This window comes from Cucurbita pepo, chromosome LG19 (genome assembly GCF_002806865.2).
Source record: "Cucurbita pepo subsp. pepo cultivar mu-cu-16 chromosome LG19, ASM280686v2, whole genome shotgun sequence".
In the NCBI taxonomy this organism is placed as follows: domain Eukaryota; kingdom Viridiplantae; phylum Streptophyta; class Magnoliopsida; order Cucurbitales; family Cucurbitaceae; genus Cucurbita; species Cucurbita pepo.
Window position 1 is genome coordinate 7973779 of NC_036656.1, and position 26396 is coordinate 8000174.

General features: G+C 36.5%; 5 protein-coding genes across 9 annotated transcripts; 2 read left to right on the forward strand and 3 right to left on the reverse strand.

Moving 5' to 3' along the window:
- Nucleotides 1–254: 254 nt before the first annotated feature.
- On the reverse strand, nt 255–3530 carry LOC111781405 (coatomer subunit epsilon-1-like). The gene is made up of 7 exons (XM_023661967.1): nt 3228–3530; nt 3053–3142; nt 2368–2519; nt 1804–1939; nt 1549–1704; nt 1198–1277; nt 255–631 (listed from the first exon to the last, which is right to left on the reverse strand). Exons 1-7 carry the CDS (start codon nt 3387–3389, stop codon nt 538–540), a joined length of 870 nt encoding a protein of 289 aa, XP_023517735.1. The 5' UTR covers nt 3390–3530; the 3' UTR covers nt 255–537.
- Nucleotides 3531–3668: 138 nt separating this feature from the next.
- On the forward strand, nt 3669–8126 carry LOC111781406 (small nuclear ribonucleoprotein-associated protein B'-like). Of its 2 annotated transcripts, XR_002812981.1 has the most exons (3): nt 3669–4675; nt 7277–7830; nt 7911–8126. XR_002812981.1 is itself a non-coding variant. In XM_023661968.1 (2 exons), exon 1 carries the CDS (start codon nt 3828–3830, stop codon nt 4668–4670), a length of 843 nt encoding a protein of 280 aa, XP_023517736.1. In that variant the 5' UTR covers nt 3669–3827; the 3' UTR covers nt 4671–4675; nt 7277–8126. The 2 variants fall into 2 exon arrangements, 1 of the variants encoding a protein (XP_023517736.1); XM_023661968.1 differs by having other exon boundaries at nt 7277–8126.
- Nucleotides 8127–9975: 1849 nt separating this feature from the next.
- On the forward strand, nt 9976–14619 carry LOC111780989 (subtilisin-like protease SBT2.3). 2 transcript variants are annotated; one of them, XM_023661376.1, is made up of 10 exons: nt 9976–10586; nt 11099–11252; nt 11420–11817; nt 11946–12041; nt 12114–12186; nt 12270–12552; nt 12638–12969; nt 13102–13372; nt 13451–13732; nt 14088–14619. In XM_023661376.1, the coding sequence occupies exons 1-10, from the start codon at nt 10369–10371 to the stop codon at nt 14441–14443; spliced, it is 2463 nt and encodes an 820-aa protein (XP_023517144.1). In that variant the 5' UTR covers nt 9976–10368; the 3' UTR covers nt 14444–14619. The 2 variants fall into 2 exon arrangements, with proteins under 2 accessions (XP_023517144.1, XP_023517143.1); XM_023661375.1 differs by having other exon boundaries at nt 9978–10586; nt 14019–14619.
- Nucleotides 14620–14942: 323 nt separating this feature from the next.
- LOC111781983 (protein LSD1-like) lies at nt 14943–20896 on the reverse strand. Of its 3 annotated transcripts, none has more exons than XM_023662735.1 (8): nt 20736–20896; nt 20508–20579; nt 19618–19734; nt 17342–17452; nt 16610–16722; nt 15765–15842; nt 15587–15646; nt 14943–15474 (listed from the first exon to the last, which is right to left on the reverse strand). In XM_023662735.1, the coding sequence occupies exons 3-8, from the start codon at nt 19727–19729 to the stop codon at nt 15433–15435; spliced, it is 516 nt and encodes a 171-aa protein (XP_023518503.1). In that variant the 5' UTR covers nt 19730–19734; nt 20508–20579; nt 20736–20896; the 3' UTR covers nt 14943–15432. The 3 variants fall into 3 exon arrangements, with proteins under 3 accessions (XP_023518503.1, XP_023518502.1, XP_023518501.1); XM_023662734.1 differs by having other exon boundaries at nt 14943–15422; nt 19618–19731; nt 20736–20895; XM_023662733.1 differs by having other exon boundaries at nt 19618–19731; nt 20736–20895.
- A 720-nt stretch (nt 20897–21616) lies between these two features.
- LOC111781981 (vacuolar protein sorting-associated protein 2 homolog 2-like) lies at nt 21617–24822 on the reverse strand. The gene is made up of 12 exons (XM_023662732.1): nt 24664–24822; nt 24228–24272; nt 24012–24046; nt 23871–23921; nt 23277–23381; nt 23123–23194; nt 22854–22927; nt 22708–22713; nt 22543–22615; nt 22393–22428; nt 22235–22293; nt 21617–21931 (listed from the first exon to the last, which is right to left on the reverse strand). The coding sequence occupies exons 1-12, from the start codon at nt 24701–24703 to the stop codon at nt 21871–21873; spliced, it is 657 nt and encodes a 218-aa protein (XP_023518500.1). The 5' UTR covers nt 24704–24822; the 3' UTR covers nt 21617–21870.
- Nucleotides 24823–26396: the final 1574 nt, after the last annotated feature.

Here is a 26396-nt window from a genome sequence, read left to right on the forward strand (position 1 = left end):
GGAGTTATCTGAACTAAATAAGCTTATGGTTTGGTTGATCATCGAAGACTCCATATGTTAAATCCACAAGACTCCACTTGGTATCCGAATGAATTTAATAACCAAGCACACCCTCTATTCTGCTACACTGAGATTATAGCTCACTATTAACTTCAGAATGAAGCCTGCGGTCTGATATTAAACTCTATGGTTATAACCTGCAACTTCTGTTTCTCTATTTGTACTCTCTTGCAATTTGGCACAATATCAAACAATGAACCTTAGAGGGCAGTCGTTTACACTCATTCCAACCCAAGGACAAATGAAAATGCTAAAGTCAAATAATCATGTATCACATCTATGAGCTCAATACAAAATGACCAGAATCAAGCTTTATAACTTCTACTGTCAAACATTTTGTTCGATTTGGTATTTAATAGCCGAATAATTTGAGCAAAATCAACAGCCCCAATAAACAGTAAATGGCCGCGGGGTGAAGACTGCCGTTTAACACTAGCAAACATTGTTCATCTCCTTTTCAAAAGCAGCAAGGGCTCACTAAACAACAGACTGGACAGCTCTATCAAAGTTCTCTTCAGCAGCCGAGATGCGTTTAACAAGCAAGTGGTCTGGATGCGAAAGTTTCAATTGGCTGAAAATTTGTGGCAAGTATGTTAGCAGCCATGGTAAGAAAGAAAAATTCTAATCCAACTTGTGGATGAATTCAACTGTTCAGGTAGTTTTTATCAACAGGCAAATTCTCCATAATAGCTTAAAATAAAAACACAACTTATTTCCAGGAAAGCATAATGTGAAGACAGGAGTCAGGACAAGGACAAAATAAATTTCTCAAAACCAAAGATGTTAAATGAGCATAACAAGACCTACGGTACCATATAGGAATCTAAAATATCAAACTCCTCATTAAAGCCCCTTCTAAAGTGTCAAAAAGAAATGTTTTACTTTAAAATACTACTCTCAGAAAGTCATTCCAACCTCACTTTAAACTGTCTATAATTTAAGAGATCATAGAAATACCATCACTTTCTTAAAACTACCCTCAACCCCCAATTCCCACAAAGATGCAGACTACAGAACAGCATTGCAACCCAACAACCAGAGAGAGAGAGAGAGAGAGAGAGAGAGAGAGAGAGAGAGAGAGAGAGAGAGAGCAATATTAGCAGAAAAGATTTCTGGCCATGGATCACTATCCATTACCTGAGAAAACGAGAAGTTGGTTTGCCAAGGTGAAGACTGCATACAACTAGATTGGCCAGAGTTTCTGGGTCTTTTGCATCCTGTGGAGAACATGAAAGCAACTTCTTATCTACAATTAGAAATTTATAGAAAATATTTGCATCCTTCGTTGTCCTGAAAACTTTCAATCTGCCTTAAGTTTGATCATCTTGGAATTCATTGAAGAAAACTATGTTACAAAAGATGTTCAGTGTAGGGATTTTTTTTTTCTGGCTTAGTCTTTCGTTGTGCCAATTTAATCTTGATCCCCTCAGAAAAGCAGTTTCTGTTATACAATATAAGTAATCAAGTGCACGGTGATTAAAAAATTACCTTGTTCAATGCTTCAAGAAGAAGTGTCTCTGCTTCATCAAAGTTTCCCATATGCATGCAGCAGACGGCCCTTCCATTCAAAATCAAGCTTGTCATGGAATACTTTTCAGAGAAATCTTGGAAGATGAGATATGCTTCCTGTATTTTGGAACCACCCTGGTCAAGTAAAAAAAATTACAGAATAATAAGATTACCTTCAAAAGTCTAGTGTCCCTTCGTTCAGTGTAAAGGAAAAAAATGCTATAAGCTACAAACCACTGCCAGATTTAACCAAGCATTTGCAAGTTGTGTTAATGTGTGATCCTCATCAGTCTGTTGCATGACTCTCAGCTGTCTCTCTGCATAATCTGACCTGTGCATCTTAAGAAATATTTGAACATTCAAAGCATGCCTGCAAGGAAAAAAACAAAATCAGGCTTGAGCCAATTACATTATTATTAGTTGTTAGGAATCACGACCCTCCACGAATGGTATGATATTGTCCACTTTGAGCAAAAGCTCTCATGGTTTCATTGAGCCAATCACATTATACACGTCCAGTCTCACAAATATCTCCCCTAAATCAACTATTTGAATCTACATTAGGCACTTAAGATGATAAAACACGCAGTGAGAAACAGAAAAGTTAAATTACAAATTGTCTCTTTCATTCATGAAACTTCAGTTTCAATTACACTCTCCTTAATTTCAGTTTTGATTCTAATAAATTTCCATCATTGATATCATTAATTAAATGTAGATGTGACATGCTTGGACAATTAACTTTTGGATTGCTAGGTCTTGTTATCTTACTGGAAAAGCATTCAAACTGAGACTTACAATTCCATGGTTCCTCCAGCATTTGTGTGTTTCAGGGCTTCATTATAATCTTGCTCGTGCATGAATATGATTCCTGCAATTAGCCTCAAAGTAGGATTGTTTCCAATGGCTGGATCTGATAACCATTCATGTAGGCTTGCAATGGTAGATTCCTACAATGTTCAATTAATTAATCAGTAAAGAAACTTCAATGACACTGCTCTTGTGAATAAGAAACCGGATTCATTCCTTTTTGAAAGTGATTTATCGTTCAATACTAGGTGTCAAATCTGAAATCTTTTAAGTTGGTTTGAACTGCTTAACATATTCACACGTTAGATGACTTTTAATATCGATCCAATTATGCAGGAATTTTTATTATGAAACGCTAAAAACTCCGTTCACTGCCACAATATGAATTGGCTCCCTATCCTCATTCATCCACACCCCCCAAAAGAAAAGGCACCAAACGTCACTAGCCAATAAAATGGAGTCACCAACATTGAATTCCCAGTAAACGCTTCTTGAGACTTTTAGCATGTCACCCCAGATCAATGTCAAATATGGTTTAAATTTATAGAATGAAGTAACACGGCATAGAAATGTGTGACCCAAAATTATAATTGAAATTCTATGAATTCCTGAAAGAATTTATATTCCAAACGAACATAATCAGCTAAAAAGGATATAGATCCACGAATGAAACCTTGCTGCTGGGATCAGACAGATACAGAGCGAGCAATTTGACGGCTTGGAGAGGCGTAGGGGCGGATGAGTCGATCTCGCTAACCACTAGCTGAAAGAGTACGCACAGAGTATCAAATCAAGTTAAAAGCAATCACCAATATACTTTACAACCACACTAATGTGCACGAACAGACCTGATAGCTGCCAAGGGCAATGTAAGAGCGGTAAACAATGGAATCCCTCTCAATTGCATCATCGGGGGAGAGATTGGGGAGATTACTGTTGTTAATGGCGGCCTGATACGCTCCCAAATAGAAATGATTTCTGAGATTGAACAAATGATCCGGTGCTGCCATGCTTTCACTCTTCCTTCTTCGTCCAAGCTCCTTCTAGATCTGAATCTAGCAGCCTTGAGGGATACAGAGAGAAGACCGACTAAGCAATTGAACAAATTTGGGAAAATCAACGAGTAAAAAATAAACAAAATAAAAAGAAAAAAATAATAAATGAAAAAGTAATGGAAGCAAATTATATTGAACTATGCATGCGGGTATGGACTTGGGCTGGTGGGCCGACAATGTTGTGATCGGCCCATTGTTTGTTTCTGTTTTTTTTTTTTTTTTTTTTTTCCTTCTCGAAGAGCAAATTTGAAAGAAAACAAACAATTTGGCTCCAATTTCTAAAACCCTAGGCTCTTCCCCCTCACTCCCGCTCGATTCGTTTCTTCTTGCTGGAGTTCTTGCTGAAGAAGCTCTGGATTGTATCTCAGTTGAGGGAATCTAAATTCTGGCACAATGTCGATGTCTAAGAGCTCCAAGATGCTCCAGTACGTTAATTATCGGATGAGGGTCACGATTCAAGATGGGCGCCAATTGGTGGGCAAGTTCATGGCCTTCGATCGGCATATGAACCTCGTCCTCGGCGACTGCGAGGAGTTCCGTAAGCTTCCGCCGGCTAAGGGTAAAAAGACTAATGAGGAACGTGACGAACGTCGTACCCTTGGCCTCGTTCTTCTACGCGGCGAAGAGGTAATTTCCATGACAGTTGAGGGTCCACCGCCTGCTGAAGAGTCCCGTGCTAAAGCCGTCAATGCTGCTGCTATGGCTGGGCCTGGTATTGGCCGTGCCGCTGGGAGAGGTATCCCGACTGCTCCTCTTGTTCAAGCTCAGCCTGGTCTTGCTGGACCAGTTCGTGGAGTGGGCGGACCCGCTCCGGGGATGATGCAGCCTCAAATCTCTCGCCCGCCAGTACCTCAGCTTTCGGCTCCGCCGATGTCATATCCGGCTGCCCCCGTTATCCGTCCACCTGGTCAGATGCCGATGTTTCCAGGGCAAGGTCCACCTCCGGTTGGGAGAGGTATGCCTCCACCTCAATTCTCGGCAGCGAGACCAGGGGGAGCCCCTCCACAACCATTCCCAGGTCCTCCTCAATTTGCGCAGAGACCAATGGGACCTCCACCAACAGGGCAAGTGATGAGGGGACCGCCACCTCCACCCAGGCCTGGAATGGCACCTCCCCCGCCTCGACCTGGGATGCCTCCTCCGCCTGGTGGCGCAGTTCCTGTTTACGGACCACCTCGTCCTGGCATGCCGCCTCCGCCCAACCCACAAAATCAGCACCAAAATCAACAGCAATAGTGCTGGTATGTCTTTTATCTTTGAAAGTCAGTAGCGTTACCCCTCTATTGTCCAATTCTTCGTTTTAGCTATCACAACGAAACTTGCGATCATTGAAGTCAAGTATACCGATATGCTCTGTCTCTAGTAATTTACCAATTAAGGATGCATCTGATTAAGATTTAAGAGCACTATATTTAGAAAGGATCGCATTTGAATATATTAGCCATTATTTTATGGCTGCTGCTTATAGTTAGTGACTGCCTCTGAAGGTTGCCACTTTAACATGTTCAGCTACTGCTGGCTTGTTGACAGACACCCTTTTTGCAACAAGGATTTTGTTCTAACGTATCTCCGAAATTAGTTTCTCTGGCAAGGATAAGTTCATCTGAATTAATCATTTTTGGCTACTTTGCGCTAGAGAAGCTTTAGGATTTTCCAAGGGAAGTCTGGGGAACAGTGTTGAGGTGGAGAAGCTTTATTGTCTTAATGGGTTCATCTTTTAATTATTTATTTTCTTCAATTTACAAATCAAGATTAGAACTTTTTTTTATTTCACTTTAAAGGAACGGATGTCTCGTCATTCCCTTGTGTTAGTTTTTCTGACATTATCCTCCTCTTGGGAGTCTATTTTAGGTGGTTCAGTTCTAGAATTTTCCCTTGAGAACCCAATGAGACCTAGCAGAACCCTATCTCTATTGTATTTATTTGGTTAAATAACACATCTGGCACGTACTTTTCTGTTGAGTAACAATTTATTCCATGAAATTTTGATGATTCTGTTCAACTATTAACAAATATACTGTACATAATAACTGCTGAAGGATTTTTCCAATGCCAACTTGTCTAATTGGTTTTATAAACCAAACAGATTATGCATTAAAACTGACCCAATCAACTCGGATTAGTCCTTTTTTTTTTTTTTAATAACACCTGTGACTCCAATTAGGAAGGTTTTTTGTAATCCCCTTGGGTTGTTTTATTAGTAGAGAATAAAAACACTCACCCTATCTGCTTGAATAACGCCTGATGCCAAAAGTTTGATGCAGCAATGTTTCACTGACAACAAACCTAGAAACAATGCGTAGATGAAAAGATGTAGTAAGCTGAGAAGAAAGTTACATAATATATATATTTTTTTCTTTCTTTCATTTTTTATTTGAAACTTCGTGTAATAAAATTATCCAAAAAAGGAAAAGGGACATCCCTGGGGCAAGGGATGGAGGAAAACCCCTGCCAGAACACAGCTATCTTAAAAGATACATCAAATCTTCTTCCCTGTCTACTTTTTGTCATTGTCGTGTCTTTTTTTGTTCAGGCGTTAGGATACTGTTGCTTGTTTTTTTGCACTTATATAGCTTCTCATGGTAGGTTTTTTCTTCATTGCTTTGTGATTAGGATATGATTGCTTTTCTGGTTCCTTAATAAGTTATGATATGTTTAAGAATGCCAAAGTGGGTCTGTAGGAAAAACTCAACATTCTTGAGGTTTCTTCCAAGTTCCCTGACAGATCCTTCAACAGGCAAACACTTTTTGTTACATCAAAGAAAGATTTTTACAATGAAGATTAAATGGTTTGACTGAATGTTCCTACAAATAATCAGCGTGACTTACGTTTTCCAAGTTGCGACTATAAACATCCTTCTCGAATGGAAATCTGCAAGGGTATTGTTATTTTGTTTTGTATTGCATGAATATTTCCTCCAAGAAGTTATTTATTTCTCAGCTTCATAGTTCATAGATATCCCTTGTTTTCGATGAGGTTGGGATTTTCCAGGCATCGAAAGTAAGGATGCTTCAGTGGGAGATCTTGTTCTTTTTAATATTTCTGCAATCACATTTCTATTGATATTTTCCCCTAATTTCCACAATTGAGTCATTGACTCAGAAAATTAGTTACGAACTTAAATTGTATGGTTTTATTGATAAGGATCAGAGATGTCCATGGGGCGGGGATGGGGAAGCCTTCCCCGTCCCCATTCTTGTCACCTATTTCATTCCTTATCCCCGTGAAAGTTTTCATTTATTTTTGCAAGAATCAGGGCGAGGAATTTGCTGGGTTGGGTTCTCCAAGTAATTTTTTTTCGTTTATTAAAAAAATTGTAAAAAAATCTAATAAATCCTAATAGATGGTAGATGTGAATATAATCCACTCCTTGGCCTATTTATCTAACGGTAAAAAATGTTCTCCACTCCTCCCCCATTCCCTGTCTAAATGGGGAATCCCCTCCCCGTTTGGGGGCCCTTCGGGTAAAATGGACACCTCTAATAAGGATGGAAAAGACACTAATAATCGTGTATTTCTTGATTCCTTGATGACACTTTGAATTGTATGTTTAATTTATCACTTAGGGGAGCTGTCTCATTGGTTGCTCTGTGCTGAAACTGTTTGTTTTTCCGCTTTCTCTATCCCAGCAACCCTGTTGGTAAAATGTGCCCCCTGTTTACAAGACCTGAATGCTTTATAGGTATATTGGGGTAGTAAAGGCTGTTACCAGGTTGTTAACCAAGATGATTTTTCTGCAGGAATTTAGGGGAAATTTTTGTCAAATCAAGTTTTTGAATTTTTCTTAACAGCCATCTGAGATTCAACATTTCTCAATAACTCAGATCGGTATTTGTTGCAGACATACTTACATGCGAAGATCTGTGGAGACTTTCAGTGGATATTATCTTTTGTTGGTTCAACCTGCGTTTCACTAGCCAGGGGGATACAGCTTGGTTCATCTCTGTCTGAATTTGTGTTGATGCTGCTGTAGGATTCGACAATGTACTGTTATGAGCAAATTGTGGCCCTCATTTTGCAATTTAACAATTAGATGTAGTTCGAGTGCAGGATTTTAATGTGGGTTACCCATTCCTGATCGCCATGTCTCTAGGTAGATTCGCTTGCTCCCCTCTTTTTAATCTGTGTTAGGCATTATGTAGGTCTTTCAATTACTTGCGGACCTAAAACCCATATAGTACGAACTGAAGGTTATGTATTTTAGGACCTCTATCCTGTTAAAAAGGAGAAAATCTATATACGACATTTTTTTCTCCTCTAAAACAAATGTAATGAAGATTGATTGAAGGATGGATTACAAAGGAGGAGGAAGAAGCAACATCTCAAGCCAGCCAAAGGATTTCTATGGAAAAAAATACCTTCCAATTAGCATGAATGAGAACCGTATCTTCAAAGGTTCTTTGACTCTATATTAGTCTAAACTGTCTATATAACAATGGTAGTTTGCTCAATCCAAAATTTTCTTCCTTTGTCAGGGAGACAAATGCCATGAATGCTTGGATCAAACTATGCTCCACCTTTTGGGGGGCATATACCAACTAGGATCTAAGTTGTAAAAGGTATGGCCATATTTTCACGCCATGTTTTGTCACTCTCTTTGCTCTGTGCCACCAGAAGTAGACATGAACAGGTCAGGATTCGTCTAGTGGACCCATATGCTTTGTTTTGTATGAATTCAAAATTCTGGGCTACACTCTCTTAGTTGTGTTCTGTTGTAAAAAATGCAAGCCCGGTGTTTGGAAACAAGTAAGGCCGTAAATTTATAAATTAACGTTATTTGAAAGAAAAGAAAAATCAAACTTCTGACTCTTACCTTCAACGGTACTGAGCATAGTTCAATCACCCAAGTTCATATACTCTTTTAATCGGCAGGTGAGGGGCAATTGAGAAGGGGAAATCCAAGTGTTGAAAGAAAAATGCTTTTGATGATCTTTTTTTCACAGTAATGTCTCTCTTTGTTGCGACATTATAATTTGTATGTTCCTTTTAGGTTTTTGGTTGAAAATTTATGATGGGTTTTAGAAAAAAATCATAATTAAAAGAAAAATAATTGATCAAAAACATCTTTTTTTCTGTAAATATCATATAATTCCAAATGTTATTATAACATGAATGAAGAAAAGAAAGGGTACTCAACTTTTTACACTTTTCTTTTGGTGAGCAACATAAATTGTTTGCTCCACATGGGGGGAAGATTATAAATGAAAAATCAAAGAGGAAGTGATGTAAATGATTGTGGAATCAGGTTCCTTTAGAGACGGTCAATACTACATCAAAATTACTACATCTGTGCTTTAGAGATGGTCAGCTTGCCTTATGATGTCCTTTTGTTGGGCCTACCACTTTGACAAAGATAAAGTGTCCTTTGATGCCATAAGTATGAAATAACAATCATAAAATTTCACACCAAATGGTGATTTTTAGAATCCCATGCCTAAAGTAAAGTTAAAATGGTTAATTTACCCTTCCTTTTCACCTTCCAACCAACTTCATTCTAAGTTGGATGAGTTATATACCTAATAAAAGTTACATTTTCTCTTTAAAAAGAGTATAATAGAATAAGTACTTTGCAGAAAGGAGAATAGAAAGCATATTTAAACAGAGCAACAATATATACAACAGTACTCGTCAAATATATTTTTTTTTTCATTCCACGTTAATAGATTAAGCAAGTTTTTCATCTCGATAGATATCTTTACTTATTCATGCATAGGAGTGCTCATGGATTTATGACCAATAGCATGCTCAAACAGAAGAAGTAGATATGTTTGGCCATATTGTGATCTTCATGATCAAACTCCTTTTCAACTAATAATACACTGTTAATTTACATAATTTTTACCATAAAGTCCAATATTACTCACTAATTTGGTTTGATATATATGTAAAGGTTCTAAGACAATGATTAAAAGAAAAGATGGTCCTGAATTGAAGTCAGAAAATGAGGAAAAGTAATAGTGGATTTTCATAAAAGCAATGTATGAGAAAATATGGCCATTATAATTGCTAATTATGAAACTAAATTAAATAAAATACACTTTTGCCACGTGCGAGCGCCTAAAGACTCCACCGTCCCACAATACACCCACAAAACCAAACCAGTATCCACATTTTCTCTCTCTACAACTCTCTCTCTCTCACGGGTGAGCTTCAAAAAATCGAACGTTGGGAGCAAATGGACAAAAGAAAATGAAGTAAAGAGAAGGGCCAAAATTTATGGGTGAGGACCAATCAATTTCTCACACGTACCCCACTGTGTACTTCCATGGAAGTTCTTGCCCTATTACATTACATACATAAAAATTCAATCTTTATTATGAAATCTTAATTTTGAACTCGTGTTTGGATGTGGGTCATTGCTATAATGTGAGATTTCCATATTAAGAGCCGTTTTGTTTGATATCAGATGTATTTGTTTGAATTAAAAATGGGCCTTGTTCCTGAAATCATTTTTCTCGAGTTACAGACCAACACCATAAAGTTCCGTTCAGTCTGATTATAGAATAAGAACAAAGAAAACATTTTTGTGTCTTTACTTGCCTCTGCCCTGTATTTCTCTCTATTTTCTTTCCCTTTTGTTTTTGGCTTTGAGTTAACAAAACGTTCTAATTCACAGTACCCAAGAAAGCTTGTGGAGATTGGGTATTCGCTTCCTTTACCTTCTCTCTCACTCTCTCAACGGATGCACAAAAAGTGAAGAATAGTGGTGGGTTCTTTCTTTATCACCGAAAAGAAGAAGGGTCTGCTTTCTTGGCCATTATTATCGCTTCCCCATTTGAGAGGAGAAGATTTCATGGCTGTTTTTTCACTGCCTTCTTGGAACTGTTAGGCTGTAGATTAGAGTTTATTAGTTTCGTGTTGGAGCATCCCTTATTCCAATTTGAGTACTCAAAGAGATTGGGAGCATTGTTTTGGGTTGGTTAGTGTCCCCTAATGGATATAGTTCACTGTGCACCTTTGCTTTGTGTTGTTGTCTGTATTGGGATGTTTCTATGCGCATCTTGTGTGGATGAATTTGGAGATTCAACAGCTGTGTACATAGTGACCCTTAAGGAACCTCCTTCTTCTACTAATTATTATGCTCAGCTTAGACAGAATACCACTTCTTCTAGGCTTGCTACTTCTGGTGGATTAAGCATCCACAAACCAAGGTACTTCTCCATCACTCTCTTCCCCTCTCTCTAATACAAGCTTTACTTGACTTAATATGATGAAAACTTGTTGTGTAAGACATTTGCAATTAGTGTAGTTTTTTTAAACATGAGTTGTTGATATGTCCTCTTTAAAGTAGTTGACATTGGTAACTTTTTCTGGGTATTTCTCTCTCTGTCAAAGTTTTCTTGTTCTTGAACTTTTGGTACTTCTATGGTGTTCGGAGGATGCAGAATTTGTGTCGTATATAGTTTCATTCCATGAAAACTATCCCACAACCTCGTGGAAACTATTATTTTGCTAATTTCTGTGTACTGTATCAATGTTTTGTTATTATGTAAAGTAGAAAACTATGCCCTGGATGCACAGTTGATGATCATTGATAGAAGTTATTGTTTGTTTCACTTGTTGTTCAATCCTTCTGGTTAATCTGTTTCGTTCTCTTACAGGTTTTGTAGCTATGTCTTAAAATTATATTTTGAACTTTACTTCTTTCATGTTATTTATTTAGAAACATATCGAGAAAGCATGGAAGATATAGGTCTTATATAGCCCGAGTTCACGATTCATTGTTGAAGAGGGTCTTGAAGGGGGAGAAATATCTAAAGCTCTACAGTTACCATTTCTTGATCAATGGATTTGCTGTGTTTGTTACTGAAGAACAGGTACGATATTGTCATATGTTCCCTCCTTTTTTGCTTCATCATCATTGTTTCCCTACTTTAAAGTATGATGGTGTTTGATTGTTTGTGTATATCTGATAAAATTTGCTCAGAAGAAATTAAAAATGCACCAAGAAAGCTTTGATTTACTGGTTTCTTTTAATTGAAAGGCAACTAAGCTTTCAAAGAGGAGAGAGGTGGAAAATGTCGTCATGGATTTCTCTGTTAGAACAGCTACGACACATACTCCACAGTTCTTGGGGTTGCCGCAGCGAGCTTGGTCTCAAGATGGTGGCTATGAATCTGCTGGAGCTGGGATCGTGATAGGGTTCGTCGACACTGGCATTGACCCTACACACCCCAGCTTTGCTGATGATTTGACTGATAATCCGTTTCCCATTCCGGCCCACTTCTCGGGAATCTGTGAGGTAACTCCTGATTTCCCGTCTGGATCATGCAATCGGAAGCTTGTTGGAGCACGCCATTTTGCAGCATCAGCTATAACAAGGGGAATATTTAATGCATCTCAGGATTATGCATCGCCATTTGATGTCGATGGACATGGCACGTATGTATTTCTTTCTTTGTTTGGATGTTTGTTGATCAAACTAACATAGATGACCAGTTGTTTGAAACTATGAAAATAAGGCTATACAGAAGGTTATGTAGTAATTGGAGTAAAACTAATATATGTAGGCACACAGCTTCAATTGCTGCTGGAAACCATGGCATTCCAGTGGTAGTTGCTGGACATCACTTTGGAAATGCTAGTGGGATGGCCCCTCGTTCACAGTAAGTACATATTACTGCATGAGTTGCATCCGCTTCCTTGTGTTGACTGCTTTCTTATGCTTCTTTATTCAGCATTGCTGTTTACAAGGCACTGTACAAAAGCTTTGGAGGTTTCGCTGCCGATGTCGTTGCTGCAGTTGATCAGGTGTCGTGAAGGCCTCATCTTCTTTCTATTCTTTTGTTTGTGTGTGTTTTGTGGTATATAGTAATCTATGGTTTTCTTTGTAGGCTGCTGAAGATGGGGTGGATATACTAAGTTTATCAATCACACCAAATAGGCGGCCCCCTGGCATTGCGACGTTTTTTAATCCCATAGACATGGCACTGCTCTCTGCAGTAAAGGCTGGTATATTTGTTGTGCAAGCAGCTGGCAATACTGGACCAGCACCAAAGAGCATGTCTTCCTTCAGTCCATGGATCTTTACTGTTGGTGCTGCTTCTCATGATAGAACCTATGCTAACTCTATAACCCTTGGCAATAACGTCACCATCCCGGGCGTTGGACTTGCAAGTACGTTTCTTGTTTTCCTTGCCTGCATTTTAATGATGATCCTGTTTTTGTGGAAGATAAATCTAATTCTTACTTTTGTATTCAGCTGGAACTTATAATGGCACGAAGTACAAACTAATTGCTGCAATGCATGCATTGAAAAATGGCACACATGTTTCAGAGGACATGTACGTGAGTGAATGCCAAGACTCCAGTAACTTTGATCGGGATCTGATCAAAGGGAAACTTTTAATATGCAGCTACTCGATCAGATTCGTGCTCGGGCTTTCCACGGTTAAACAGGCTTCACAGACAGTGAAGAACTTGAGTGCTGCTGGGGTCATCTTCTATATGGATTCTTTTGTGTTAAGCTTTCGGCTTAACCCAACTCCAATGAGGATGCCTGGCATCATAATTTCATCACCAGAAGATTCCAAGGTTGTGTGCTCTACCTTGTTATCTTTTGGAAATTTTATTTTATTGGATCAACATGAGAGCCCTGCCAGAGCCTTTTTGCATCAAAGTTGTGTTTGTGTTCTTTGGTTCTGAAGTTCATGGTTTCTTTGACAGATTCTTCTTCGTTACTACAACTCTTCTTTGGAAGTAAATGGATTAACAAAGAGAATTTCTAAATTTGGAGCTGTTGGTAGCATATCTGGAGGATTAAAGGCAAATTATAGCTCTACTGCTCCACAGATAATGTATTTTTCTGCTAGAGGACCAGATCCAGAAGACAGTTCTGTTGATGATTCTGATATTATGAAGCCCAACTTGGTAGCTCCTGGAAATTTCATATGGGCTGCCTGGAGCTCTGTTGCCACGGACTCTGTCGAATTTCTCGGTAAGCATCCGCACCGGTTTTGCTTTGCATATGATATGAAAACTCAGACATGAGTGGTAACTTTTACCAACTCTCCAGGTGAAAACTTTGCGATGATGTCGGGAACAAGCATGGCTGCTCCTCATATTGCTGGCCTAGCCTCACTTATAAAGCAGAAGTACCCTACTCTTAGTCCTTCAGCCATTGCCTCTGCACTATCGACGACTGCTTCTCTTTACGACAAGACCGGTGGACCGATCATGGCTCAGCGTGCTTATGCAAACCCTGAACAGAACCGGTCTCCAGCTACGCCTTTTGATATGGGAAGTGGCTTTGTGAATGCAACTGCAGCCCTCGACCCGGGGTTGATCTTTGACTCCAGTAAGTAATTTATTTAACATTATAGCCGATTGAACTCTGCTGGGTTGTTGATAATAGACACACGATAGAATCCACTGTGATGATATTTGGACATAAATGTAGCAGTCTAACTGACATTTTTCTGAAAAATAAACAGGACAATATCACGACTGAGTTGATTTAGTTAAGAACATAAAGTACTGTGCATCTACTGTACATGTTTAATGAGTTCGTAAATATTTGAAACTGAGAATTTTTGCTGATCATTTTGGTAGTAAAATTCACGATCCAAGTTGGCTTGTTGTAGGTTATGATGATTATATGTCGTTTCTTTGCGGTATCAATGGCTCATTTCCTGTGGTCTTCAACTACACAGCCCAGAACTGCGGGCTGTACAATTCCAGCATCAATGGAGCTGATTTGAACTTGCCCTCTGTCACGATCGCGAAACTCAACCAGTCGAGAGTCGTGCAACGAACCGTGACCAACATTGCTGGACCTGAGTTCTATAGAGTTGGTTGGACTGCCCCTTACGGGATTTCTTTGAAGGTCTCTCCAACTCGATTTTCGATAGACAGCGGCAAGAAACAAGAGCTGACAATATTCTTCAACGCAACGATGAACAGCTCAACTGCTAGCTTTGGTAGAATTGGACTTTTTGGGAGTGCAGGCCATACTATCAACATTCCTCTCTCAGTAATTTGGAAGTTCACATATTATACTACTAAATGAGAGTTTTGGATGATGTATTCTCTTTTTTTTTTCTTCCTTTCTTTTTGAATAATTTGGAGGTGTGTTAACCAATTTTTTCATTCATTTCTTGATGTAAATGTTCTGTAATGAAGATTAAGATTCAAAAGTGAGGTAATAACTGGGTTGACTTATGTCTCCTCTTTTGTCTATTGCAACTTGCATAAGGGCCTTTTTTTTTCTTTTTTTTCTTTTTATAAAAATATGGTAATTTACCCCAAATAATAAAATTTCCTAAATGATAACTCCACTTCAATGGTATAATATAAAAATATGATAATTTAACAGTACAAAATCATCAAGGATATGGTAAATCATTATATTAGCATTAAAATCAGAATTTAACAGAAATAAAGGAAAGAAAAGTTTGATCCCACGAAATTGTAGAATGGAACCTTACAATTAGTAGTTGCAAGTAGACTGATCAACAAACAATCTGCAGAAAGTAGAGATAGGAAGAGAGATGAATGCTTGAAAGATATGAACAAAACCAATGAAATTCGAAATGCATATCATATCACCAATCAAGGAAACAGAATTACAAGACAGGGTTTATACTCATTTACCTAAGGGGGATACAATGGATGTATAATATTTTTACTTGCGAGACAGCTCAATGATTCGGTACAGAAAATCACACTATATATCCAATTCTTCTGGTCCACAATATACATCACATTCCCAGGGTAAAAACTTATCTGAACCTCAAATTGACGTTGACTCAATAATGAATGGTGACTTCGAGGGAAAATCCAGAGACAAACTATACAGAAATTTCCAAAACCATATTCATATCCCAAGCAGTATAGTAATGTACTAAAGATATATATATATATATATATATATATAGATCGCTTCCTCCCATCCTTTTTAAACCGATAATAGTAAATCCCATCAATCAACCATCCTCTCCACCACGTTACCTTTTATCCGTCGTGACACCGACAACAAGATTGCTCATCTCCACCACGTTACCTTTTATCCGTCGTGACACCGACAACAAGATTGCTCACCTGTCGTTCAGAATATTAAGAGTCAACACAGTTTGTAGTTCATAATGAACCAGAGAAAGACGATTCCAGAGGGTAAAGGAAAAACAACCAAATGAACAGCATGAGTACTTACCAATTTGCCACTTTCATCTACAGACATAGGGTTCTCAACTACAACAGTTTGGCTCTGAGACTGCAACAAATGAAAATAGTTATACCAAATCAATTATGCCGCAGAATAAAAATAATAGCCCCCCACACGCAGAGGCCTGAAAGGAAGGACGTAGGAAATGAAAAGCTTGAGAGCATACTGATGATGCAGGGGGCATCCCAGAGCTAATTGTTCCATTTCGTCTGTGCACTGGAATAGGAACCCTCACGTTGGACATCTGCAAAGAGGTATAAATGGAAAAGGCACGAAGAACAGAGAAAAATATCAGGCGAGAAAATGTATTCATAAGCATTTAACAGATCGTAATTGTACCACTTCCGGTTCATGAAAAGTTCTTAAACTATATGTCTTGAATGCTTACGTGTGTCTCAAGTTTTCTACATTTTAGTTCTTCCTTGATATTTCCAATCAACCCAATTGCAGAAAAGAAAAAGATTATTTAGGAATTTAACAAGTATAAGACTGCTACAAACTGTACCACCTTAGTTTTGACCTCAAAATCTAGTTGTATCCTCTCAAGCTAGACAAGTTCTACTGAAATCACATCGAAACTAGCCTAAGTTCCTTTTCAAAATCAAAACTGGCTAGTTAGGTATTTATAAATGTTATGGTATTGATATGAGATTAAATTTCCCATAACCCATTAATTAAACCTTTTGGGATAATTGGTGATTTATAACATGGAATAAGAGTAGGAGGTCCTGTGTTTGATCCCCTATAATGTCATTTCCTCCTCAATTAATATTGTTTTTCACTTGCTGGGTCTTCTACAAATCATCAAGCCCACAAGTGAAGGAGAGTGTTAAATTTACTATAACCTATCAGCTTAATCTTTTGGGTTAATGGGGTCAATGGAGGCATACGGAAGAAAAGTAAGGCTTCATATCAAGAGAGTACTTCCAACCCATGACATTCAGTTGACTCACCTAACTAAGAACATCTAGAAATTTCTGCAGCCACACGAAGTAAATGAATTATACTTACACCAACATTAGTAACATAGTGACAAATCGCACACTTGACAGATGGAGCTCCATAGGGAAAGATGAGTGTAGTTCGACAGTTTCCACAGTTAACATGTGCCACCTGGTTCGTAGCTTTTTTTTAAATAGTCACAACATCCAAACATTAGAACTCAGTAACCTAGCTAACTGCTATAACATCAGAAAACTTTGAGCGTCTAATAATAAATAGCATAATGCAGGAACCAGCATAAACAAGACCAGAATTGGCACAAATAAGATCCCACATCCCAATTGGGAAAGGTTTCATTTCCCAAGCAGACCATCCAGAAAAACAACTAAGAAACAATTCCTCTAGGTTGCATCAATAGTAATAATGAGAAGATTTAGAACAAATCCTTATCGAAATAATTGGAAAAAAAAAAGTGCAATACAACAGAAGTGCTTGAGAAAATTGGCTAGCAACAACATAACCATAGTTCAAACAATTCCTCTGCTTTGTTGTCGAGCAAAGCAGAACCTACTTTAAAAGATATTATATACTTTTTCCCTTGAAGAATACAAGAGCATACGAAGTAAAGGAAAAGAGCAAAGATGAGGAAATGAAAAAGAACCAAGAGAATTACAGGAGAAAATCAATCACTCAATCATCTCAATGCCCAAGTCTTACTGCTATCCCTAGTTCACTAAATAAATCAAAGCTCAAACACATATGGGGGCTCTATCACATTCAAATACTTAAAAAACTCCGTACCAGGTGCAAGGTTCACTGTATGGCAGCATGAGCATCTAACACTTGTTGCCCCACGTGCATACATAAGCAATGTCCTGCAACCTCTACATATAAGTTGAGCCATATCTGTTCCTGCAAATGCAAGGCCCAAGTTTTTGGTATAAACTTTGAAAAACTTTGAAGGCGTTACCACACCACAAATATCTATGACCAACTAAAAGCAGTTGCTGGGGCCCATATGTTAATAGGAATGGAGACACGTTTACGTACCTCTTGTATCAGAACTTAATGGTCAATTTTTAAGAAATAAAAAAAAAAGCTAGAAACTAATAAAACAAGAGTCGTGAATAAGCAATTCTGGTTCAACTCATTTGTTCTGCTCACTACCTTTTTTTATTGGGAAACGTAGGACAGAATATTCAAAANCTAAAAAACTATTATTATAAGGAAAGTGAAGATAACTATGTAAGTGCATAAAGAAAGGGCCTACTACCTAAATTCATGAGATTTATTATGCCAACTATCATCTATTTTGCATCTTTATCAAATAAGCATATAAAAATATAGATGCCAAATTCAAATCAGACCTGGTAAAAAATTCTGATAAATTTTATTAGATTTTGTCATGGAAAGACTTGATTCAGATTTTTTAATAAATTAAGGGTAAAATCGAGAATTTTAAAAGATATAAGGACTGAATTGTGAATTACCTACAAAGGGAGCATTTGATAGATTTAGCCTACAAATATAAAAAGATACTCCACAAATGGCCACGAACACACTAATCTTCCACTTCGAACCTCTTCACATGAACATATTCCATAATGAAAAAGTTTACTTGTGCCCAAATCCACAAGACTCCAAACTTGCAAAGCAGCCTATATCAAAGCCCTGTTTTTCTTGGTGCCTTATGAAATGAAAATATCCTTATATCACAATCATCTATCAGAATCACCATTGCAAAAGAGATTGTCTAAATTCTAATCTCACTTCTACATGAAATGCACAAAGAAGAAAATTCCATAATGACATCCTTTTCCTTTGCAGATCACAGTAATCCTATTTTACAGATGGTCTACTTCATCGCTTATTTTACTTTTTGTTTAAAAAACTATCACAAATGCACCCCTTATTCTTGTCTTCTAACTAATTTACCCCATTAAACATAGCAAATACAACTGGATCTTAAAAAATGAAAGACAGAAGAGAGGCTATCCAAAACCACACCATCCACCAAAAAAATAAGAATCCTAAAAGGGCTAGTTACCTTGGTCCAAGAACTATATACACGCCAAATTCCACACCTCTCAGTCTATCGACAGTCTAATGTTACACTTTAAATCTATTGATAGTCTTAACAGTATGGTTCTTCTTATCATTATCTATTAGCTCTAGTGAGAATTTAAGGCATTACTCAAACATAGATAGATCGGGAGAAAGTGCAATGCACACAATAATCATGCACAGAAGATATTTGCTCATCAGAAATGAAGAAATAATCATTTACCCATGAGAAGAAATAAAAGACCAAATTGTTGAGAACTTGGGATAAATCATATAAATGTTTTTTCTTATGCTCTTGTAAATGATGAGTTCTAGCTCACATCATGACCCTCTTGGGGACTATACTTACTTTTTACCTGTACATCCTTTATTGGGTTAAATTTTGTGTCCAGTTAAGAAAAACCTATTTCAGATACACTATCTGAAAACAAAACATATAAAATATGATGGTAACTAGTCCAAAACCCTCAAATACCAACATACATGAAATGAAACTACTAGAAAAGTTCAAGATTTAGCAGAGAGAGGAGAGAAAAACTATATTTTTTTTTTTTGGTGAGAAAACGAACATATGTTATAAAAAAATGAAATAAAATATAAAGGCATATAAAAAATCAGTCACAAAAAAACGAGTCCAAACCCTAATTACAAAAATAGACTTCAATCTCTAAAAACAGTCCTTTTTTTTTTCCCCCTTCTGTCTCGAGTCCCAATAGACCCTTTCAGATTTTGTGATAATTTTCCTTTGTTTGAATGTCACTCAAAATGTATATTACTTTGAGTAATTTCATATCCATGTAATAATTGAATTAGGAGTTGAAAACAGTCACAATTGAATTCCATGCCATGTTTGAATTAGTAAACTTGACCATTCTTCCTCCAGCCCAAATTAAATAGTCAGTCAAGTAGATTATAGTCATCTTACTTAGCACATCGCATTTATTTTTATAATTCCTTGATGCTTTTTAACTACAAAAAGGGGGGAAATAATAGATAAGAAAAAAAATGTATACCAGGAGGAGGAACTGAGGTGACTGTATTGCATAATGCACAGCATACATTAGTAGCCCCTCCAGGATAAAGAAGAATGCTCCTATACCCACTGCATACAAGTTGGCTCTGCATAGCTGCTACATTAAGGGAGAAAATCAAGAGCTTACTAAGAGTGGACTAGTTAACCAAGAACAGCATATGCTAAATGCAAGAATGAAGTAAAATAAAAATAAATAAACTAACATCCCTCCATGTACATGAATTTCATATAAAACAGAAGTTTTCCTTAACTAGACTCAATATTAAACAGTAATCCATATAAGTCCATTGATCAAGCATGGATATAAATTTCATCAGAAAAATACTCCCTCTTTCTGCCATAAATTGATCGATGTGGTACACCAAAATTAAGCTTCAAAACTAAAGTAGACCTAGTTAATGAAAATTTTAACCAGGAAACAGAGGGATAAAAGTAGATCAACCACACAAATAAATTTTGAGACCAAAAACGGATCTAAAAGAGTTGCGGGGACAATTAAGGTTATCTTTGCTTTTTTTATTACCGGAAAACTTTCATTACTCATTTCCTTTTTCAACAATAGTTAAGAAGCTCTTCTCGTCCTCAGCCCTCTTTGTACAGCCTATTCGATCAGTACTAAAATCTCTTATTGTGGGAAAAATCTACGCAAACTACTTCATTGTTGTATGTATGTACATAACATTGCAAAATTAAAGAACGGCGTGTAATTGGGATAGATGCACCATAAAAGAATGAATGCCCGGGCAAAGGACATCTCAAAACTAAAAAGTACCAGTCAATCCAATGAAAATTCCTTAGGGCAGCATAAAAGTCTACAAGNAAAAAAAAAAAAAAAAAGAACAGCAAAAATCCAAATCAAGAAAAAATCACCTTGTCCGATCCTCCTCGCGCGAACACTGATTATCTACAGAAACGATCACGTCGCAGCCCCAAGAAGGAAATCTGTCAGTCATTCGAAAACCCAAATGTCGAAATCACCAACAATTTCATTAAAAAAAAAAAAAAAAAAAAAAAANNNNAAAGAACAAAAAAAGTAAAGAAGATAACTCAAGATACAAAAATTACAATTAGAGATGGAAAGGGAGGGAGGGAGGGGACCTGAAAATGGAGGAGGAGAGGATGAATTAAGGGTTAATTATGAAGAAGATGATCACAGAGGTGTAGCTATGGAGGAGGAGGAGGAGGAGGAGGCAGGCTTAAGCGGATGAGGATGGAAGCGAGAACTGCGGTTGAAAATTGAATTGCAAGGGGGTGGGATAGAAAAGGAAGACGGTAAATTTGAGANAAGAATATTTTTTTTTTTTTTTTTTTTTTTTTTTTAAGAAAAACAAAAAAAAAATGGTAAGAAATTGGAAATGAAGAAGAATGAGCAATTTTGGAGATTTTCACAATTTTTAATGCATATTTTAATAAAGGAGCGCGTGGAATGTGCCAAAATAGTAAATTCAACTGTGAATAAAAAATATTTCTTAATTGCTTGGACTTTGATTAATCTTCTGTCCATTCTCGATTATAAATTTTTTTTATCCCATCAAGAGGGATATTCTCGTAATTTCCTAATTTAACGAATATTGAATGGCAGGTTANAAAAAAAAAAAAAAAAAAAAAAAAAAAAAAAAAAAAAAAAAAAAAAAAAAAAAACTAAATATTCTTTTGTTCAATTATTTCATATTGTTTTAAATTATAGAAACTGTTTTCTATTCTTGAAAAAAAGGAAATTGTTTTTTTTAATTAGACAGAATCCTAATCATTGGATTCAGCTAGCTTTTGAGGCCATACATCCCATTACTAAGAATACACAAACGAAAATTTCATCTTATATAAGAAAATATAATTTTGATAAAAGTCTTTTTGTCCGCTTATGTACTTTATATTATTATTATAATTCATATTTTATGACTTTTTTTCATTATAAAATAATTTATATTACAATTCTAGTCGAGTTTAACTTCAAAATTTTTACACATAATTTAAATTTCAGATCTCAACCCCACATTTGTCATAATAATAAAAAAATGAAGGAAAAAGTCAACCAAATCTGACTCGACACAACAACTGGGTTAGTTTTTTTCTTTTTTTCCTCTCCATACCTAGGCTGTGGTTGCATGGATTTAGTATAAGCATGCTTCCAAGATCCACACAAATGTGCTTCCAACAACATTATTATAGACTTTACATGTAATAAAACTCATGTCTTTGTAATTCTCACAGCTTTGTGGATTTCGATCTCGGTTCAGTTTCGTCGAAGAGAGGCCAACCTCTTTTCGAGCTCCTCAACGTCAGGAGATTCACAGCTGAAAGCAAATTTGAATTATTGTTAGCTCAATACAAGCTAGCAGGTGCAGAAGGTACAAACTTTCTTGATGTTATATGACCACCAGATTAGTATTTTGTTTGATTATGCTCATTTATCAATGATAAACCCATCACCACTCGTAACAAAGAAATATCTCCTCCATTAAAACATTATATTACATCTTTCTTAATCAACATATTATATGCATATTATATTCAAATCAGCAGGAATGTAACCAGCGTGTAGGTTAGATATAAATGTTACCGAGAAAGAAAATTTCAAATGGCAATGCAAAGGGTACCTTGTAACAGGATTTTCAGTCTTTCTTGCTGCAATCCGGCCTTTGGGCGCAGAAGATAGCTGCCAACAGGAAAAATCAATGTTACAGACAGCAATAAATTTTCAAAGTGAAGAAAATTTGAGATTCAAGCAAAGCGTTATAATTGTCAAGAAACCAACCTGGGATGCAATATCAACACCAATCTCATCAAGCACCTACGACGAGAGCAACAAAAACAAGTATCCAAGTAAGTAAAATCCTTGAATATAATTTAAAGCTCAATTAAAGATATGTAAGCTATGTAAACTTAAATATGTTGTAACAATTACCTGATTCGTAAGCTCCTCAGTTTCCTCTTCTGCCTCATCCTTATCTAAAGTTTCGTCTATAGACTCTGACATCNAAAAAAAAAAAAAAAAAAAAAAAAAAATCTAGGACATAATAATATTACAAATAATCCTTTAATTTTACTTCTTGTGTCATTGCTACGCCCAATTTCAGATATATCTATTAAAGCAAACTGTTCAATTTGGTCATTTGTGTACTTCAACTTACTCTCCCTTTCTCAGGAAACTATATGGTAATTGGTATTCAATAACTATTGAAGCAAGAAAAAATAAATAGTGAAAGTGGGAATGTTACCGTCATGTCCAACTGTGCCGACTGTTTCTGGAACTCTTGAATCACTTTTGCCTGCTTTGCTGGTGCCATTTGCTGCAATGAAAAAAACAAAGATGATAAAAATGATCATGTGGTTATAACATGATATACAAACTAACAAGTTTCCTCTTGTTAAAAATAGTCCTTTAGTTTTACTTCCAGTTCTCTGCTAGGTTTGTTGTAAGACCATTAAAATAGTAGAATCATAAGAAAAAAATTAAGGCTATCATATTCCTTTCGCGTGCCTACCTTGTTCATTGCAACCATTGCTTTTGTTGCACCCTTCATTCCAGTAGACATTGAAGTGCTAGCGTATAGAGCCTAGACGAAGCCAGCATTAAGCCAATTATTTTCACAAAACTAAAAGAGAAGGTCAACAAGTTTCCACGGTAAGGATGGTGACCTGTGTATGAGTAGCTACACCTCGAATTTGGGCACGACTCCCTTGCAAATTAGTTATCTGTTGGCGTAGACGAACAAGCTGTCGAGCTAGGATTCTAGTTGCAGCCTATGAAAACATGAAAACATTTTTACTCGTGCCATAATAATGGGATACTAATAAAAGTAACAAAAGAAGGTATCCGTATGTGCTCAACAATACGATTATCAACAGTAAATCACACTCTTAATTGAAATTTATTTCTCGACAAAATGGAAATTTTGGATTCTATATTCCTTTGCTGCCACCTCAACAATTGTTATCTTCTTTAGATGCACTTTCACAAGATGCAATTTGCATAGAATTGCAGTCAAGGGAAAAAAAAAAAATGAAGCATTCAACTGCATGGAACCAAGAAAATCAAACCAACCCCAGCAATCACGAAGGTATAGAAGAAAATTAATCACAAACAAAGCCAACGATACACCCTTTTCAAAGAAGAAAAAAGCCCACGATATACTGCTACTAATTTGAAGCTTTGGAATCATGAATAACTAACTAGTGGAGGTAGATAAGATGAACATGGTTGGCAATTGATATATAAGAAAGTTAACTTACCTCATTTCCAGTTTTGGCAGTCTGCTTTATCTCTGCCACCAATTTTTTTTCCTGAAGTTATAAAGAGTAGGGAAATCTAAGAGCAAAAAAAGGCAAAGATGGTAATAAAAAATGAAAATCAAAAGGGAGCTCACATCATACCTCCAACTGAAGAGATGAAATTTCTCGCTCAATGCCTAACAATAGATAACATATAAGGTAGGGTAAGAATTTTGTAAAAATGAAAATTCAAGGATGGAGTTTCATGAATGTACTTATAGAATATAAAATTTCAGGTCTGTATCTTCCTGATGAATTAGTTAATGATGGATGAGGAGAGCACATGTCAAGGAAAGGGAATCTAGTCTCTTAACTCACCTCTAGTTGCAACAGCCATTTCTCGCTTGCTGGTGCGAAGAGCATCTGAAACGAAAGCACAATGTCATCGCACATCTCTAATCAAGCCGCATAGGATTTATGCAGTAATCGCACCCAAGGCTACTAAAGTTCCCTTAACAGTTACAAGAAAATAAGAGGAAACCCATTTATCATTCTCATTGCACCCTGCAAAGCCCCTACCACCGTACGACAAATGTAAATTACGCCTTTAATCTACCACAGGAAAAGAATCCTAAGATTGATCATCTTCAAAATTGACCCCGAAATCGTACAAACTAGGGAAATCTACAGAAAAAAAGCTAGTGAAATTGAGAAAGAAAGCATGAAACGAGGCAAATAGAGTGGCATTGAGAAATCTAAGGCAATCGTGATATAAGCAGGAGCAGATCGGAGGTAAGGGAGAAATTTATGAGACCTTTGGGCGAGGTTTTCTTCCTGAAGATGTTCATGTTCATGGTTCTTTCTCCACTCCCGTAGCTAAATCCAGAACCAGAGTGGGAAGAAGCGTAGGTATTGCAATTGTACGACGACGTTTACAGTTCCCGAGACAAATGCAGGAATTGGAAGCTGAGTGGAGCTCACACTAAGAAGCCTCGAAGAGTAGCCGTTACGAATTTGCACTGCCTAAACTGCCCTTCCTGAAGTCTTATATTTACCTTGCATTTTCTAAAATATAAATTTTGTATTTAATTTTAAACAATAATTATTCAATTAAAGCATTAAAAATTGCGAATTATCGCAAATTGGACCAGTAAATGTCTTTGGACAAGATGGGCCTGTTGGTTTGCCAATTGGACAACAAATAGCCCAGGCCCAACTAAGTTCAATACATTACATTTCGGCCCAAATCAATTGTTATTTTTTTAATATTAAAAGTAGAAATGAATAATTGGAATTCCAAATAGAATTATGCTCATATTTTGATTGCTTATTAGTCAACATAGCTGAATTTTGTAATACAAGCCTACATTATTGTAAAGATTATGTTGTTACAATGTCTCAATCTAATCAAGAAAGATAGAGATAGAGATATAAGGTATAGTCATAAAATAAACTACCATGCAAATGCAATAATGCACATTGCAACAAGTAATTATTTAAATAATATCAACATTCTCAAACCGTCTACCAAAATAAATAAGCAATTATATGTCAATAATATTTGTTGAAATTCTGGCATGTAGTACTAAGGTTGGTTTAGTTATTGGCCTCCCGCTACATATTAGGCAAAATAATATGTATCTGACTTGTTGGTTTATAATAATTAATTATAAGGGCATGTCGAAATATTCTTTGTAAAAATGTAAAAATTTATTCCGAGTAGATGTATTTTTAAAATTGTGAGGCAGATGGTAATACATACCGTTAAAACAGACAATATCTGTTAGCAGTGGAATTGAGTTGTTAAAAATAGTATCAGAGAGCCAGACACATTATGGTGTGCCAACAACAAGGCTGGAGGGTGGTTTGGAGAGGGTAACAAAATATTAGAGTGTGGAAACACGTTTTAAAATCGTGAGACTAACATAAATACGTAATAAGCTAAACAGGACATTATCTATTAGCAATAAACTATTAGAATGCATGTTTGACTCGAGTTTATTTAGGATTTTTCGAAGAAAAAAAAAAGTTATAGTTTGGGCGGTCAAAAAGAGACCATAAGAGCAAGCGTGTGGGTTCGTGTACCAAACGTGCAATTNTTTTTTTTTTTTTTTTTTTTTTTTTTTTTTTTTTAATAAAGAAAGAAATTGATTTTGCGTTCGAAATTGTGTCGGCGAAGCTGTATGTCGTTTTCCTAAAAAGCCCCTTCCCATTTGCATCCCCTCTCATTCTATGTTTGATTTAATTTGTAATTTGAAATATTAAATTTTAATGGGTATTTTTTTCTTTGACCTTTTGTCCTTTTCCCCTCTCGTCTGTAACGTCCTCTTCCTCTCATTAAATTAATTTCATCCATCTACATGTCTTATCCACCAAAATCTCAATTATTCATATTCTAATTTATATTTCTTTTATTTATTCATTCCATAATTTAAAAAAAAAAAAAAGCCTTAATCATGTTTATATACTCCCAATTACACATCAAAGTCAATATAAGAAATCAAATCTAGTACTTCTCTATACCTAATATAATCCCTCAATCACATT